General features: G+C 39.9%; 1 protein-coding gene across 2 annotated transcripts in view; it reads left to right on the top strand.

Moving 5' to 3' along the window:
- The window catches only part of sf3b3 (splicing factor 3b, subunit 3), a 58,088-nt gene that overhangs the window by 27,820 nt on the left and 11,375 nt on the right, over nt 1-18,893 (top strand). For both annotated transcript variants that reach the window (XM_057837459.1, XM_057837458.1), the window contains exons 16-23: nt 3,211-3,354; nt 3,771-3,893; nt 3,996-4,150; nt 4,620-4,794; nt 12,580-12,785; nt 12,914-13,070; nt 15,340-15,465; nt 15,716-15,928. In XM_057837459.1, the coding sequence (XP_057693442.1) occupies nt 3,211-3,354; nt 3,771-3,893; nt 3,996-4,150; nt 4,620-4,794; nt 12,580-12,785; nt 12,914-13,070; nt 15,340-15,465; nt 15,716-15,928 (1,299 nt within the window). The remainder of the gene's footprint in view (nt 1-3,210; nt 3,355-3,770; nt 3,894-3,995; nt 4,151-4,619; nt 4,795-12,579; nt 12,786-12,913; nt 13,071-15,339; nt 15,466-15,715; nt 15,929-18,893) is intronic.

The following is an 18,893-nucleotide window of genomic DNA, read 5'->3' as shown; positions in this document are numbered from 1 at the left end:
AAAAAATACTCTCATTTCAACACGCATAATGAATACAGCAGCAGAGCAGATATTGTAAATGTCTCTGCTTTTAGTTTTAGGATTTAACACATTTTGAGTGAATGCAGCTCACAGCAGCAGACAATTTTTCTCTTTTCTTTGCTTCAAGTTAAGCCTGTTGCAATATGCAATAATTCCATTTATCGCACGATAAATAAAAATGAAGGCGGTAATTTTTCTGCTGCGATTTATCGCCTCGCGTGCACGTGCGTGCGCGCGTGCGGCAGACGTGCTGTTAAAAGTTCGGATTCCTTGTTACCAACTATGCAAAATGCATTTTCGTTCCAGGTCCGGCAAAAAATAGCGCCGGATCCAATCGTTCCCATTATATCCTACTGTTCAACGTATACCGGCCGCGTCAGTGCTCCGGATTGACTGCGGACCATCTCAGGCGTGCCGGTGTTGTTGACGTGTGGGGTGGGCGCTCCCGCCAGGGGTGGCCTTTCACGCGGGGCATCTATTTTTTGGCACAACACCTGATATTTACAACGAAGTCCGCCAAAACATTGTTACTGACTTGGCTGCTACGAACAACCTCGCTTTGACAACTGACAGCTGACATGATGAACATTGAGTGGCAAATTAAGAGCGCTGTGCTTCAAACTCATCCTGTTTATGAAAGTCGATTGTCATATGCTGGTGTTGTGCAGTAATGAGCAGACGTGGCTTCTGTGGCCTTTGCTAACTTTTTTATATGCGCACACACTAGATATCATGAAAGAGCAAAGTAGATGCTACGTCCCATGCCATTGGCTACGTGAGCCCAGAGTGATTATGGGACACGTAGTCCATATACTACATCGATGAATTAAAAACCACCGAATGGAAGTTAAGAAGGCCAAATCAATCCATACCAGTGACTATAGATAATGCTGCAAATATTGTTAATTCAGTACGTGACACAGATGGATTCGGACCACAAATGGGATGTCTTGCTCATGTAGTAAACCTAGCTGCTAAGAGAGCTGTAGCAATCAACAGTGTGCCCGCCTCACTTTACAAACAGTAAAGATTGTTCTCAGCACTTTTATACAAAATTTCTTCAGATCAGTAAGAAGTAAGCACATAAATATTATGCACTAAAATGCATGTTTATATGATGGCAATTTAATTTTTGCTCGTTTTTAGTTGTGATTTCCTAAAAAGTATTTTTGAATTTAAGAGTAAATATTTATGGCATTTAAATGGGTGTACTTGATCTATTAATATATACCGTATTCTCACTGTGTTATTGGAAATTGGTTTTTAAAAAAATTGCGGGGGGGGGGCGCAATAATATCGCAATAATTTATGAGCTAAATTATCGCACACTAAAATTTGTTATTGCGACAGGCCTACTTCAAGTTCTTAGGCTTTCAAAACAATAAAGGCTGGTACACACTAAAAGGAGTGAAGTATGTAACTAAGTTTGCCATTCTTCCTTTGCCGACGTGCTCAGTGAATTGCACCGGCTGCCTAGACTCCAAATGCTGCTTGATGTTCATTGTGCTTTCTCCTTTCACTGGCCCCTTCTTGCGACAAAGTTTGCAGACTGCCTATTCGATGTTTTGGGTCTTTCCTTTGTCATTTAGTATAAACCCGAAATGTGTCCAAAGCGATGCAGTGGTGCGTGGTTTTCAGACTAGAGTCTGAGCTGCCATGATGACCACTCACACAGGCATTAAGGCATCATAAAAACAAAGATGACAACAGTCCCTCAGAGTGCTGGATGCTTCCGTGTGTGCGTCGCTGCACATTGACATCAGATTCAGAGCCTATAAAACTATGTTGATATACATTTTGATAGAATTCCATTACTATTAATTTCAATCAAGGGTGGTTACGAAAGAGGGTGGAGAGAAAAAAAAAGACTAAACCCGAATATGAAAAATATTCATGGTTAGGGCTGTCGCGAATATTTATCTATCTACTGTAAAACTGTTTTTGACTCCCTAGTTCAAGATGCAGTCCAGACATCCCTCAATCCTTGTCAATTTGGAATTTGTTGAAATCCTCCATCCATAAGCAGTTATTAAAATTTCTCAAAATTCTGTCTCGAATAAATCGCCTCCAGTTCACCCGAAGGAAAGAAAGATCTGGAAATCAAGTACCACAATGTTAATTTACACTGTGCCTAGGTTTGTCCCTGTAGAAGTTTCGGATGTTATGGGAGGATTTGGATTTTTTTTTTTTTTTTTTTTTAAAGTTGGCCATGAAGTTTCCATATTTCTGGCATTGAATTCTGTTCTAAGTGGTCTTAAAAGGAATTAAAATACCCTAAATTTCACTTGTTGAAACTTGCAAGAATTCTGTCAAGCGGGGGTGCTTACTACATCACATTGATAATGTATTTTTCCCATTAAAAGATTAAGTTGAATCTACTTTTGACAGAGTATAATATAATAATATTAAATGGGTCGTAGCACCCATTGTATTTTTTGGAGTATACACCCACAGTATCATTCTTAAAATACATTTGCTGGATTCCTTGCTCAAAAATAATGAATCACCACATCATCTTCATAAGAATTTTTATGAAACGGACTACATGGAGTTTGTCACTTTTTAGTCGCGCACCTGCAGCTTGTGTTAAGCTCGCACAGGGACGAACGTAAAGCAGTGAGCATTTAGCTTATGAAATCAGCACCAGAAATTTATCAACAGTCAGTAGCAAGTCTTAAGTGGGTTAGAAAAATGTTTTTGGTAGGCGGAGGCTCGGTGAAACACCGCTGCTTGTGTTTGACCTGAGTAGTCAACCCTACCTCTCTCTATTCAGAGTAAGAAAAAGGGAGTTTTGGAGGCAGTCTATGTTAAAATGTCAGGGCTCTGTGTACTCATTAGGGCATTGGTGGAACATGAAAGGAGTTGAAAAATATTTCAAATTAACTCTTTAAAAATCCCGTATAGTCTCTTAAAAATATTATTTTAAATGCTGCCCCCCTCCCCCCCAAAAACTTCGCTTATGGCATAAGCAGCCATGTCCACATCTGATGTGCTGACAATTGATTGCTGATTTTGGACAATATCCATTAATATATTCCATATATTCCAAATATTGTGTTGAATCTTGTGATATTTTCAGAGGCTAAAGTGAACGTAGGTATTTATGTCCACATCAATTTAGTTTGCCTTCATGTTGCAAGTGAAATTACGGTCTCTAATTGATTACTTTTGGATGATCTATTTTTTCAGGATTGCTTGCAGCCATTGAGTATGCAGGCTCTCCCAGCCCAGCCAGAGAGTCTTTGTATTGTTGAAATGGGAGGTGTTGAGAAGCAGGATGAACTTGGAGAGAAAGGAACTATGGGGTTCCTTTACTTAAACATCGGACTCCAGGTGAGATCCGTCTTTTACATCAGCAAGAGAAACCAGTTTCTGCGTTCATATCGCAACACTTCAATCTGATAACGCTTAATCTATAGGCCACATTACAATTCATGTTTTTACTGCTGCATTGATATCGGCAATAGTCTGGCATAGCAGCCTTCAATATTGTATGTGAATAGTCTGGACGGTTCATTAGTACAGTTTTGTGTGTGATTCCCATTTTAAAGAATAAAGTGCATCTAAGTTGGCAGCAAAAATTCAAGTACATCGAATTTTGGTTGTACCGCATCATAATTTCTTTAAAAATCAGTTTACCCATGAACAGTTATGGAATTTACAGTAATATCAATGAAGGTCTTTGTTTAATTTCTTTTTTAATTATATGGCTTGTTAATGAACAGTGTCTGTGTTGTTTTCTATGGTAGAATGGTGTCCTGCTGAGAACTGTGCTGGATCCAGTCACCGGTGATCTGTCTGATACAAGAACCCGCTATCTGGGCTCACGACCTGTCAAGCTTTTCAGAGTCAAGATGCAGGGACAAGATGCGGTATTTATTTTTATTTTATGTAACTGTCCAAAGCCAGGATAAGTGTTGTATGTACAGTATGTAAAAAATAGTCCAGTCATACTCCTTTCTCATTGTAATTAGGTTCTTGCCATGTCCAGTCGGTCATGGCTCAGCTACTCATATCAGTCTCGCTTCCATTTGACGCCTCTGTCGTACGAGACTCTGGAGTATGCTTCTGGCTTTGCCTCAGAACAATGCCCAGAAGGCATAGTGGCCATCTCCACTAATACACTGAGGTACAGATGTTCCTTCCTTTGCTTCTATTCATCAATATTACTGAATGATCCCTGCCTGCCCTCCTACTTCAAATACATTGGCTGCCTATTGCTGCGAGTGGCACCCAATAAGTTTATCTGCACTTAACTATGGCTTAGGCTATGTTTGAAAAGTATTCTCTTTAAAAAATGCAATTCACAAAATTGTTTGATTTAAATAATAATTGCAATCTCATATTTTGTTTTGACAGTTGGCCCATTCTTTCCTCCATGAGTGCAAAAACTATAACTCTAAATAAAATAAAGCATTTAATGGCTTAGCAGTTTGCTCCTTGAAAATCGGGAAGCTGTCGGTATCAGACAAAGAATAAATTGTGTATCCCTACAACTTGCATCTTCAAGTTTTTGTCTGTCAGTGCCTTGTCTTATATGAATGTTTTGTATGCATCTGGCTGTCATCATAGTCAACTCGTCATGATTTCCCTGACAGAATCTTGGCTCTGGAGAAACTAGGAGCTGTCTTCAACCAGGTGGCCTTTCCCTTGCAGTACACTCCCAGAAAGTTTGTGATCCATCCAGAGACCAGCAACCTAATTTTGATTGAGACTGACCATAATGCTTATACTGAGGCGACCAAAGCTCAAAGAAAACAACAGATGGCTGAGGTATGAAAATTTCTTTAGGATGGGAATATGAGCAAAGTGAGTAATTTTTACAGCCACTCCATGGGGAAAGGCAAACATCTGGGAACACTCAAATCCATGAAATTTAGATTGACATTGCAAGATGGTCACTAGGAAAAACAGGATTTGGATATTTGTTGTTAGAGGTGTGCATCGGCACTGCCCTCACGATTCGATTCGATTAAGATTCAGAGGGCCACGATTCGATTCAGAGGGTCACGATTCGATTCGGTTCGATTCGGCAATGCATCACGATGCATTAAAGCCTGGGATGCGTTAAAATTCTAAAGCAATGCATATTTTTCGTGAATCATGAGGCAACACAAGCGGTAAGACATTAAACAACTTTTTATTGGCTCTTGTGTCACTCCTGGTTGAAGTCAAATGAAAATACTTTCATATATATATATATTTAAAAAAAAAAAAAACAGATCACAGCATTTAATTAGTGCTTTGAATGAGACCAGGGCTTTCTCTTTTTTTTTTTTTTTTTTTTTTACACACAGTAGCAGCCTTTCACACAGTCCAACATCTGAACTCCTGTGCAAAATCAGTAATAAGTCACTGTATTTTAGTCACAACGACCCATCAATAAAGATATTCAAGTAAATATTAAAGAAAACGACAAAGAAAATATTGTAGTGCAGCAGCATCTTTATCGCAATATCAATCCAGGGATCAGTTCATTTGCAAACAAAACATCAACTAAATTGCAATGTAGAACAAAAGTAAAATGTAGGCCTAGCCCACTATATATGTGCAATAGAGGTTGGATCGGGCCTAAAAAATCCAACCCGACCCGACACGGCCGGCTGGTATAGAAGCCTGACCCGGCCTGGTCCGAGCCCGATCAATTAGATTTGCAGGCCCAGCCCGAAAAACCAGAATTTTTTTTTTTGTTTTTTTTTTTGTTTTTTTTTTTTTTTGTTGGAGTGACGCGGGGAAAAAAACGCAGCAGCAGCAATTTATTTTCATATCTTCGAGTTGGCGGAAAAAACGCAAGTTTTCTTAATGTTTAAAGGGGAAATGTGAACTAAGGTTGGCCAACCATGTTTTTGAATAATATCAGTGGCTGAACAATTATAAGCATATTTTCATTATTTTTTTTAACGCAACCCTTCCAGATTCTTTGTTTAACCCATAGCAACGCCCTTGACAAAGAAAATGCTTTTCTTCGGCAATCTTCGGAAATCTTCGGAAATTACGTCACACCGGGAAGTGCGAGGGAAGTCCGCCATAGAACAGTATTGTTTGTTGCATTGCTTCCCGGTAAGATGCCACAGCGGTGTGTGGCGATGTTTTGTTCTCACTCAAACGAAAAGTTGTATGAGTGGCCAAAGGATAGCAGGGCACGTAAATGGACATCTTTCGTTCGCACGAAGCGAATGAATTTCACGCCATCATCGAGTAGTCTTCTCTGCAGCAAACACTTCGAAGATGCCTGCTTCCTTAACCGGTCTGCTTATGATCAAGTATTTGCCAAAAAGTAAGTGTGATTTTTGGATAGATGACTGATGACTTTGTCAAAGCAGAGCTGCCAAATGTTGTGGAATGTACAGTAGAAGCTAGCGACGTTAGCCGAAAGCCAACTCGTGGCATAGTTGTTGTTGTGTTCGCTAGTGTTACGTCCCAAGGACGGCTCGCGAAGGGCGTAACATAAAACGAACCGCACAATTTCACAAGTGGCACAAATTTATTTACACAACAATCGAACTCGCAATGAATATGTACAAAATGTGGATGAAGCGCGGCTTCAGGGTAATCCCAGGCCAAAACAACAAACAAAAGGAATCTACACTTGAACCCCAACCGCTAACTAAACCCTGATCATGAAAAAGAACAAAGAAAAGACTGCCACTAACCTAGCTTCTTATGCTAAACAAAACAGGAGAAAACAGGTTGAACAGAAATGGCGACTTACACCTATTGCTTCAGTGCTCTTATTTACAGTGTTGAACAAAAACGATCCAATAACGAATAAACACAAAAGACCTCAACGAAAAAGCGGGAGTGTAACAGACTAGCGATCAAATGCAAACGAGCGTGAATGGCGAGCAAACAGCAGGGGACCACGGCAGAATGCTGTGAAATGCGACCTCCCAGAGCGTTGACAGCTGCAGGTTTACACCGCCGGTGAGTTTGTGCACATTTATTTGTATTTGTATTATATATTTCCACCTTCATGCTTCAAGCATTGCATTGCATTTGTAGCGGCGTTTCTTTCATGGTGATCCCTTGATAGCCTTCTGGTTTATGTTTCGCGAGAGCCGCTGACAGGTGACAGCGAGCGTGTTGGCATTGAGTCAATCTCGCAGCGAATCAGAGAGCGGCTGAAGTCACGCAGTGAATCATGGGAAATGTAGTCTCGGGACAACACTGAAGTGGTGCTTTGTAATCCGTTTGTTTGTGTGAAAAAACTACATTTCCTCACGCCATTAGACTTACTGCCGAAAGCCCCAGCTACTGTTAGCTCCATGTTTTAATAAAGAAACAAAGTTGTAAGCACGTCATGTGTTCGATACCTTTGTCAACAAAACGCTCATAACAAGACACTATGCATGATCCGTTTAAGAGACGCTGGGACTGGAAGTAGTAGTAGCCAGTAGTACGAGGCGAGGCGGAGATGAGCGAGAAGCAAAACTTCGCGGTCGAATGTGGCGGCAGTCCGCTATTATTTTGTTTTATTGTTGCAACAATAAAGTGGAGTAAGCTATCAACGACTCGTCCCCCCCCCACAACGTTTTTATATTATTATTTTATATGCATGAGCGCTGCCGGATCTGCCAAAATAAACATGCAGTCTGATTATTATTTTTTTAAACAATGTAATCAGATAGACAAAAACATAAAATTATGTGCAAATGCCTGCATCTTCCAATCATGAAAATAATAACAGCCTATATCTTACCAATCTTGTAATCTTGATGGGTCTTGTCTCCATTCGATGTCAGGTAGTCTGGGCACGTTGTTTGCATCCTGATTAGCGTCTGGCTAATAAATGTACGATCCAACATAAAATTCCAACCTCCTCCTCTTCCTCCAACTCTTCAAAAACTTGGGTCTCCTCACTTGCGCTTAATCTATCACTTATATCGAATCTGTTTGAAGCACTGTTTGAAGGGCTTTGTAGGGCGGCCGTATGGAACGCTCTCATCGCTGTTCTCGGTGTGATGTATCACTTCTGAGTTCGTCGCTTTTCAGGCTCGAACTTCGAAAACGCGATTATTTTGTCAAATATACAACATATAAATTATTTTTTCATGCTTTATTTGTTGGACTATGTTTAATTACTTTAATTGTGACCCTATTTGGCATGTTATGAAATTACTTCACATTACAACTTTAAATAGTCTACATATTTTTATGATCATTATAAAATAATGTTTAAATAGTCTACATATTTTTATGATCATTATAAAAGCATTTACACATCGAAATAACGCTGGGAAAGTTAATATTAAAAAAAAAAACGGTTTTGCAGACACAGAGGAGAAGATTCAAAAGGATCACATTTGTGTTGCCTTTGTGTGCATAAATAAAAGTGTCTTTCGTAACGAATCGCAAGCGCCACAGCGGGAGGAGGAGAAGAAAAAGCGGGCGGAGCCACGGCGTTCATGTGCATGCACAAGCAAATGCACAATACAGAGAGCCTGCTCTCGGTTTTATCCCATAAAATTTTTTTTTTTTTTTTTTAATAATTTATTAGTCGGCGCGGCGGCCCGACCCGACCCAAACGTTAATGCTTAACATTTTGGGCCCGACCAGGGCACAAGATCTAACCTCTAAGAGATAAGACATAACGTAACAATGGCTGAAGCGGAGAAAGAGGGAGCGAGAAAGATTATTGATGCACCTAAGACATTGAAAGCAGACATCTGAGACATTTTGGCTTCTACGAGGTTGGTGGGAAACTTGACCAGAGTTATGCGTGTGTAAAAAATGAAACATGAGAATAATGATACAAATGGGGAAACCAAATCCGTTGCATCACCGAAATTGTGCAGGGAAGATTTTTGAACGTACTTATATATTTTAAAATGAACTAACTTTTTATCTAAAATACTCCTAAATCGGCAGAATCTTGTCTTGAATCTATCTTTAAATGATGAAATAGTTTTAAAACTTTGACAAAGTAGACAGAAGGGAAATTATGGAATAACGGGAGCAATTTTAACAACTGTAACAGTTGATTCACAACATTAAATTAATTGAATGTAGTTTAACGCTGCTGATACATAATGGGGACTGGAGTATTTTATTTACTGTTATTTTTGTATATTTGTTTACTGTTATATGTTAGCTTGATACTGAAATAGTAGTTTGGTTTTTGCCTGAGAGGATTTTTGAACAATTTTGGAACTAATGTACAAAACATTTATTTAAAAAAAAAAATTAAAAAAAAAAAGGAGGGGGGTGCATCAATAATCGTTTTATAATCGAATCGAAGCCTCTGAATCGTAATCGAATCGTAAGGTGCCCAAAGATTCCCAGCTCTAGTTACTATATAGTAAATTTAGTAAAGTTTTCAAAATGCATTCCACAACATCTCAGTCTTTTGTCATATTTTGATCACCATACCATCTCTATCTAGCACAGGACAAAGGTAAATCAAAAGTATGTTTTGGCATAGACTTCACTATCAGTTGACGAGACAACTCCTACAGACATTGCGCCACGGCTTCCCATGGTAGCTTTCACTGCGATCAACTCAGACGAACGCTGCAATCTAATGCCGGATTTAGGTAGAAACGGAACGAAAGTTTTAGTTCATATAAGCAGGCAGGAGTGTCTCGAAAGTGATTTGGTCGAGGATTCAAGGTAATCATTATATAAAAACACACCATGCATGCACTTTGAAGCGTGAAAAAAATTAAATGAATGGAAAAAAACTGTAACTTTAGCTTGAAATATTTACGTAAAATGAATGATAACTGCTCGTTTTTTTTTTTCTTTTAACCAAGAATATAGACTTTTTGACATTCATATTTATAGAAATTCCGGGATGTACACATTTATTTAAAATAATTTTCAACTTATAAAAGGGCTTTGTTTCGTGATGGCCGCCATGTTGGATATTGTATTCATACACAATAGCGTAACTTTATATTCAAATAATCAGGTATTTTTCAGTCAACTGCCCGTTTTTTGGCACAAAAAGAAACAGTAATATAGACATTTCTGCAGCCATACAAAAAAAATCGCCTTTTATGGAACTTTTTAATCTAAAAACGGCGAGGGCCAGATAGCCGGCTAGATGTGCTGAGGCAGTAGTGACATCGTAATTCATTGTGATTGCATATAAAAAAAAAAAATGCAAAATTAGCTTTTGTTGAGTACAATTAAGATGATTCTGCATGCGTTCCTCAAGTATTAAGTTTCTGATGTGAAAATTGAGTGATTTATTAGCGGTTGAAAACTTGCACTAAATAAAAAAAAAAACAAAAAGCCGCTATTTTGGGCAAAACTTTCGTGATATGTCAAGTATTGATATTGAGCCTCAAAATATAAGTGATTATCTCTGCATTTAGTGATTTTTGTGCACTTAGCGTAAAATCTGAGAATCATATAGCCATTTTAAGTTTTGTTATACTTATATAAAAAATCTGGATTTTATTAGGGAACAACTTTGAATTTTTTGGTGGCACTGCTCATGGGGATTCACATATGCCAAAGCAGACCAGAAAGTGAGGCGTAAACTATCGCACGTGCTTGCGATGGGACTATCGCGCACACGCACATCGCGATGGCGATGTTTAAACGATATATCGTTCAGGCTTAGCCAAAGCCTCTTTTAGTTTTAGGCTAGCGCAGTACTTCTCAAATGGTGGGGTGCAGAGCGATGCCAGGGGTGGCGCATGTGACCTCGGGGAAAATGTTTTTTTTTTGGCCATACTAGAATACAGTGTACTTGCACATCCACTCAGTGGGTGGCAGTGGCACTCTCATTTTCAGAGTGCGCGCAGTATTTTTGAACTAAGCAAGAGCACATAGAAGAGATATGAAGAGCTGTGCGCCATTTTCGAAAGCTGTTTTCCAGCCGGACTCACGCAGGGGTCTTCTCCGGTTCTCACGCGTCCGCCTGAGAAGTGCCATTTTCCGCTTGGGATCGTCACGACGACTGCCCTCAACTACGGTTCTCCCTCGGCCGCCGAGAGTGCGCTTTTTTTGGGCTGTTTGCCTTTGACTTTTAATACAGTGGGAGATGGGGAAAGACCACTGTTCACTGTGTATTAAAATGATTATAGCGGACAGCCGGAAGCCAAATCAATTAAGACGCCACTTAAAGACATTAGACCTCAATCTCATTGATAAGCCGCTTGATTGTTTTTCAGCGAAAACGTGCCGAATATTGCCAACAATTGTCCCACTTTGTCAGTGTTATAATCAGTAAAACAGTGAGCACTGTTAGCATGCTCAGTGCAAAATAACCCCACACCATTGCAAAAGAGGTGATACCGTGAGCAGCGAAAATAAAAACCGTCCTTCTGTCCAAAGACTTTTTTTTTTTTTTTTTTTTCAGTTTTGTTTCTTTCGGTCAAATTTTTTGGCATATTGTCCTCATGAGTTACTGTTTCTAATCAGTTTGAGTTTGTTATTATTTAGTGATTTTATTACATTTTATTTTTCAGTATCAAATGGTCAAAAACGTACCTTAAGTGTATTTTTACAGTTTGGATGTGAGTTTTTAAAAAAAAAAAAAAATTTAAATTCAGGCAAATTGATGCGCGTTGAGTCTTCTGTTACAAACAAAACAATGTTAATAAAGTTATACTTTATTATAAGTTGGTCTATGTTACTTTTTTCTTCAATAGAGAAAAAGGACACAATGTTAGGCAGAGGCGTACTTATGATAGTAATAGACAAATGATACTATTTACAGTGGCGGCAGAGAGTTTGGGGGGGCGCGAAACAATTACGTCTTCCTTGGGGAGGCGTAACAGAAAATAATTGAGAAGCACTGGGCTAGCAGCTTTGGTTTTGAAAATATTTGAATTTGAAGTTTTTGAAAATATGACCCCTACGGAGTGGCCCCGTGCCCCGTTTCCCGTCAAACTGATAGTGAAGTCAATGGTTTTGGTTTTGAAGTTGCCATGATACTGTATCTTTATTATTGTAAACAACTAACAGATTCACTCCTTTCTTGTGTACTCAACCATTTTAATACCTGTCACATTTTAAATGATGCTGTACTTTAAAGAGAAAAGGTTTGGCAGGCATGTCTAGACATATGGTTGCATTTTAAAATTGTAATTACCAGTAAGTGTATTTATAGGACTCCAGTTGCCGTGTAACATCTAGTTAACATCTATCTTTTTTTACTTTTAATGAGGATTTGTAATGTTGCTAAAAATATTTCTCATATTTGAAAGTTATTTGAATGAATTCCGTGACATCCTTGATATTAGTACATTTTCTTAATTGAGCAGTGCGTGTCATTTACAGCACATTTTAGAAGCACATCTGGGAAGTCTTGAAAGCAAAACTTGGTGGGACCCCGTTCCTTAGATCACAGGAGAGTGGAATTGTTAGTTTTTTAAGACACCACCAGTATTTAAAGCTGTCCTGCCATCTCAGGTGCCGGCAGAGTTATGACCTGATTTTGTTACTCAAATTTACACCCTGAAAAGTCTTCACAGTATTTCACATGCAGTGGTCTATGTAACACAGCGAGTTTTTAAAAGGCAAAAAAGCTACCCTGAAAATATTAACGAGTGTTCATTGCTTCCAACTGATGCCCTTTGCTCTTGGTTGTTGTTATGCGCACAGGAAATGGTGGAGGCTGCAGGTGAGGATGAGAGAGAGCTGGCTGCTGAGATGGCTGCTGCCTTCCTCAATGAGAATCTACCGGAAGCAATTTTTGGTTCCCCAAAAGCTGGTGCTGGGCAGTGGGCCTCACTGGTGCGGCTGGTCAACCCCATTCAGGGGACAACACTGGATCAAGTGCAGTTAGAACAGAATGAAGCCGCATTTAGGTATGCGTTGTATGTTTGAGCAAGGAATGTACTAGTTTGACGAGCTAAGATTATAAAATGAGCAAAATTTCCCAATTTTACTGTCTTATTCTAATGGGTTTTCTCTTTTTGTGAATATTTTTCCCTAGTGTTGCAGTGTGCCGTTTCCATAATGTACCGGATGACTGGTTTGTCCTAGTTGGAGTGGCCAGGGACATGATCTTAAACCCTAGATCAGTTGCCGGCGGCTTCATCTACACTTACCGTCTCACGGGTGGGGGAGAAAAGCTTGAGTTTGTGCACAAGGTAGGTTCTAAGATTGTTATAGATGATTCACATTTGTTTCAATAACATTTGGTTTATTTAAAATTGGATGGGTGGGAAGTAAAATGGCCCCCATTCTGAAATGCCTCATTAGCGGCGTATCTTAAGCAGATCATTTTTGTCTCACGCGGACAAACAAATTCCACAGCAAATTTTCAAGTGAATATTTAGCTGGAAGGCCATTTTTATATTTTCGTACTGGTGACCAAAGAGGACTTTGACACTGTATCGTCAGCAGCCAAATCCAGGGTCTCCGCGGGTTATTAAAAGTATTAAAAAAGCATTGAATTTAGTTTTCCATGATTAAAGTACTGTATTAAATTAGCTGTTGTAAGTCTGGAATTTTTTCACCGTGGTCTTAATTTTCAAGAACATCTCAGTGCAACCTAAATTATATCCGCGACGAAGTTTTTTGTTTTTGTTTTTGTTTTTTTTAATCCATAACGAAGATGACGCATAGAATTTTTAAGTGCACTGCACTACAAATCGAAATGCAACTCATATGTGCCAAACCACCACAACCGGCTAAACGGAGAATCCACCCACCTCTGCATCGGGAATGCGTCCGTTTGTCGGTGGAAGAAAACCCTGCAGGCAGAAGTATTGTGGATTCTGAACACCAAAACAGACCACCATTCATATACTTCAAATGAGTCCATTGGTGATCTGTTTCGGATATTACATCATTTTTGGTCTGCATCGGCTGTCACAATGTTGGTCATATTGCGTTTTGTTCCAGAGGGAGCATTCCCGATGTCGTAACTGTGTTTTGTAACGAATTTTCAGTTGGCAGAAAAAAAAGCACATTTTCTTAATGTTTAAATAGTCTACATATTTTTATGATTATTATAAGTGCATTTACAGAATTTACAGAACGCTGGAAAAGTTTGTTAAACATAATGTTGGTCAAATCGTGTTTTTTTCCGGAGGGAGCATTCCCGACTTCGTAACTGCAGCCAATTTAAGCTCATTAAGACTTTAAAATAGAGGTAAAATCGGGCTTAAAAAAATCCAGCCCAACCCGAACTGGTCCGCGGGTATTAAAGCCCGACCAGCGTTTTGTGTGATAACATTTGTGACGATATCTGCATAAACCCTGTCTTTTGTAACGAATTCTCAGCAGGAAAAAAAACGCACATTTTCTTAATGTTTAACTAGACTACATATTTTTATGATCATTATAAATTTATTTACACAACGAAATAACGCTGGAAAAGTTTGTTAATTATGAATAAACAGATGCGGCTTTGCGGACTCGCAGAGGGGAAGATTAAAAAGGGCGCTCTGGCTCTGCAACGACCATACGGCGCCTTCTTTTTTTATCCAAATTATTTATTAAGTATTCCTTAGTTTATCATTCATACATCGTTAATATGTAGTTATTTCAAAAAGTTAGCGAGAAAGAACCCTGGCCTGGCCCGACGTAATATTTGACATTTTAATTTTGGTTATATTTTCAGTTTAATTTAGCTGTTTCCAGCTTGCTATGTTTATAATTGCGATGTTTGTTTACCGCTTTTCCTCTTACTGCGAAGAGGGAGGAAGTTACATCGGCCGCCGCTATGATATTTAAGTCATCAGCCATCTGCTGTGATCCGGGAATTTAACGCCTGCTTTCACGCACACTGCTTCCCATGTCAGTCGACACGGGAAATTGTTTTCACACACAAGTGCTGCACGGTTAAGTCCCGCGATATTCCCGTTGTTTTGGAGTATGTGATAGGGGTTAAAGTTACATCCAGATACGTTAGGTTGCAGTTTATGGGTAATGCTAAGGCAGTGGACCTGCTTAAACATTTCGGTTTGCCTTTCGAATGAATGTGAATTTCGCCGTTTTAACTCAAGAGTTAGCCATGTTTACTGGGTCTTGGCAGGTGCACTAGCGGCTAGCCTGTTACAGAAGATGGCTGGTCTGAGTCCTGTCCTCCTCCTCTTTTTGTCCATTATTATTGTGTGCGTGTGTGGGTTTAAAACAATTCTGACAGACTTTATAATGTTACTTTAAATGTGTTTAAATTGTATCTTCAATATATGTGCATTCTTTTGTCAAACACACTTAGTAATTGAGGTTAAATTTGATTTTCAGTGCTTTATTTATTTAATATGATTCAAGATGATCTAAATAATGGGTGCAAGAAAAGTATTAATTTTCAATTGAAATGGCATTAAAAAAGGTCTTAAAAGTCTTGAATTTAGATTTATAAATTCTGGGGGGACCCTGCAAATCATCAACAATATGTCATTCTGACAGACACCAGTCGAAGATGTGCCCTTGGCCATTGCGCCATTCCAGGGTCGGGCATTAGTCGGAGTCGGGAAACTCCTGAGGATTTACGACATGGGCAAAAAGAAGCTGCTGCGCAAGTGTGAAAACAAGGTAAGCGGGTAATGTTTATTCCTTTTTGCCTTTTATTGAATAGACTATAAAGCAGTCTTTCATTAAAACAAAGTTACAGAACATGTAGTAGCTTTACCAAGAAAGTTTGAATTCAACGCAAATTGTCCACTTGTAAAACTTATTTTTTTAACATTTTTATGCACACAACAAAGAAGATACCACTGAGGTATCTTAGATTTTGTTTAAATTTACTGTGTGTCTCCCATCCATTCCTCTCTCTCTTCTTTAGCATGTCCCCAATCTGGTCACTGGCATCCACACCATTGGCCAGCGTGTGGTTGTCTCTGATGTACAGGAGAGTCTGTTCTGGGTCCGCTACAGGCGTAACGAGAACCAGCTCATCATTTTTGCTGATGATACGTGTCCCCGCTGGGTGACAACTGCATGTCTGCTGGACTACGACACTATGGCGTCTGCAGACAAATTTGGGAACATAACCATTGTGAGTAATGGACTATCCTAGCCTACTGTGGAAGACAGATTATCCAAGTTAACATTGTGCTGGGCGATATGGAAAATATCTATCAATATGGCTAGGTTTATACAGCAGGTCTTAATGCACCGTTCCGATTTTTTGTCCTATCTGTTTTTTTGGCGTGCCCGTTCAGACTGCCTTTGTCCATTGAGCCCATTCAAGTATGACGCAAGCGCACTAATTCGCAGTCCGACACACGCTGAGTAAACTGACCCTCATGCGCAGAAGCATCAAAACAAATAAATTTGCCCCGACTGGGCCATGCAAGCAATACTGAAATATTGCTCGTTTTACGCACAGCAAGAAACCGAGCATAATCAGGCTTATCCTTTTCTTCATTGTATTTTTTTATGACTGGTCAAGCCAGCCTCCTGCGTAGTAAAAGCCGGTTAAGCTAGGCGGTAATGTTAATGAACAGCTACTTCACTGCCGTCTTGTGTGCTGCTCTTGTTCTTTGCTAACGTAATTGCTGCATGAATTGCGATTTGGGAGACATGACAGTTCAGACCGCCGACACATTCTGGAAATATGTGGCCCAGATCGGATTTAAACTACATACGAAAGTGACCCAGATCGGATTTGAAATGGTCCACTTCTATGCAACTTGTCCCGTTCAGATTGTCAAGTTAATGCCTTACTCGAGTCGGAAAAACACGAAAAAATCGGATTTGTGCATTAAGACTTGCGGTCTGAACCTAGACTATGTTGGCCATTTTATATCACGACAATGATATGTAGTTTCATTATTTAATGAAATATTACAGAATACATAAATATATATACATATACACTCACCGGTCACTTTATTAGGTACACCATGCTAGTAACGGGTTGACCCCCTTTTGCCTTCAGAACTTCCTCAATTCTTCGTGGCATAAATTCAACAAAGTGCTGGAAGCATTCCTCAGAGAGTTTGGTCCATATTGACATGATGACATCACACAATTGGTGCAGATTTGTCGGCTGCACATCCATGATGCGAATCTCCCGTTCCACCACATACCAAAGATGCTCTATTGGATTGAGATCTGGTGACTGTGGAGGCCATTTGAGTACAGTGAACTCATTGTCATGTTCAAGAAACCAGTCTGAGATGATTCCAGCTTTATGACATGGCGCATTATCCTGCTGAAAGTAGCCATCAGAAGTTGGGTACATTTTGGTCATAAGTGGATGGGCATGGTCAGCAACAATACTCAGGTAGGATGTGGTGTTCCAACGATGCTCAGTTGGTACCAAGGGTCCCAAAGAGTGCCAAGAAAATATTCCCCACACCATTACACCACCACCACCAGCCTGAACCGTTGCTACAAGGCTGGATGGATCCATGCTTTCATGTTGTTGACGCCAAATTCTGACCCTACCATCCGAATGTCGCAGCAGAAATCGAGACTCATCAGACCAGGCAACGTTTTTCCAATCTTCTATTGTCCAATTTCGATGAGCTTGTGCAAATTGTAGCTTCAGTTTCCTGTTCTTAGCTGAAAGGAGTGGCACCCGGCATGGTCTTTTGCTGCTGTAGCCCATCTGCCTCAAAGTTCGACGTACTGTGCGTTCAGGGATGCTCTTCTGCCTACCTTGGTTGTAATGGGTGGTTATTTGAGTCACTGTTGCCTTTCTATCAGCTCGAACCAGTCTGGCCATTCTCCTCTGACCTCTGGCATCAACAAGGCATTTCCGCCCACAGAACTGCCGCTCACTGTATATTTTTTCTTTTTCGGACCATTCTCTGTAAACCCTAGAAATGGTTGTGCGTGAAAATCCCAGTAGATCAGCAGTTTCTGAAATACTCAGACCAGCCCTTCTGGCACCAACAACCATGCCACGTTCAAAGTCACTCAAATCACCTTTCTTCCCCATACTGATGCTCGGTTTGAACTGTAGGAGATTGTCTTAAACCATGTCTACATGCCTAAATGCATTGAGTTGCCGCCATGTGACTGGCTGATTAGAAATTAAGTGTTAACGAGCAGTTGGACAGGTGTACCTAATAAAGTGGCCGGTGAGTGCTCACCGGCCACTTTATTAGGTACACCATGCTAGTAACGGGTTGGATCCCTTTTGCCTTCAGAACTGCCTCAATTCTTCGTGGCATAGATTCAACAAGGTGCTGGAAGCATTCCTCAGAGAGTTTGGTCCATATTGACATGATGGCATCACACAGTTGGTGCAGATTTGTCGGCTGCACATCCATGATGCGAATCTCCTGTTCCACCACATACATCCCAAAGATGCTCTATTGGATTGAGATCTGGTGACTGTGGAGGCCATTTGAGTACAGTGAACTCATTGTCATGTTCAAGAAACCAGTCTGAGATGATTCCAGCTTTATGACATGGCGCATTATCCTGCTGAAAGTAGCCATCAGAAGTTGGGTACATTGTGGACATAAAGGGATGGACATGGTCAGCAACAATACTCAGGGAGGCTGTGGCGTTCCAACGATGCTCAATTGGTACCAAGGGGCCCAAAGAGTGCCAAGAAAATATTCCCCACACCATTAATAAAGTGGCCGGTGAGTGTATATATATATATAATGTTATTATAAGAGGAAGTATATTAATTACTACAAAATGTAATTTCTGGAGAAATTATATCGGAATGTTGTCATGCTGGTCAGCAAATGTTGTTGAATTTGGGGGTAACCTGAGCTACGTCCTTTTAATCTTAGCACTCTTCTGGGGCACTTCCTGTTGATTTACAGGCAATTCCTTTGAATTTTGGTCACTTTCTGTTAATTTTAGGACATTTGCAAGTCACTTCCTGTTGATTTCGGTCCACTTTTTGCTGATTTTGAACAACTGATAACGTTTTTGTCTTTGTCTTGGTAATTGAGTCTTTTCCAATTGTAGTGGTTACATGTGCTCTCTTCCGTTGGCTCATTCTGTGTCCTTCATGGCAATGGACATCACATCCATTTGAACTGGGGCCA

This window comes from Corythoichthys intestinalis, chromosome 5 (genome assembly GCF_030265065.1).
Source record: "Corythoichthys intestinalis isolate RoL2023-P3 chromosome 5, ASM3026506v1, whole genome shotgun sequence".
In the NCBI taxonomy this organism is placed as follows: domain Eukaryota; kingdom Metazoa; phylum Chordata; class Actinopteri; order Syngnathiformes; family Syngnathidae; genus Corythoichthys; species Corythoichthys intestinalis.
The sequence above is the reverse complement of the archived record's forward strand: the minus strand, read 5'-3'. Positions and strand labels throughout refer to the sequence as shown.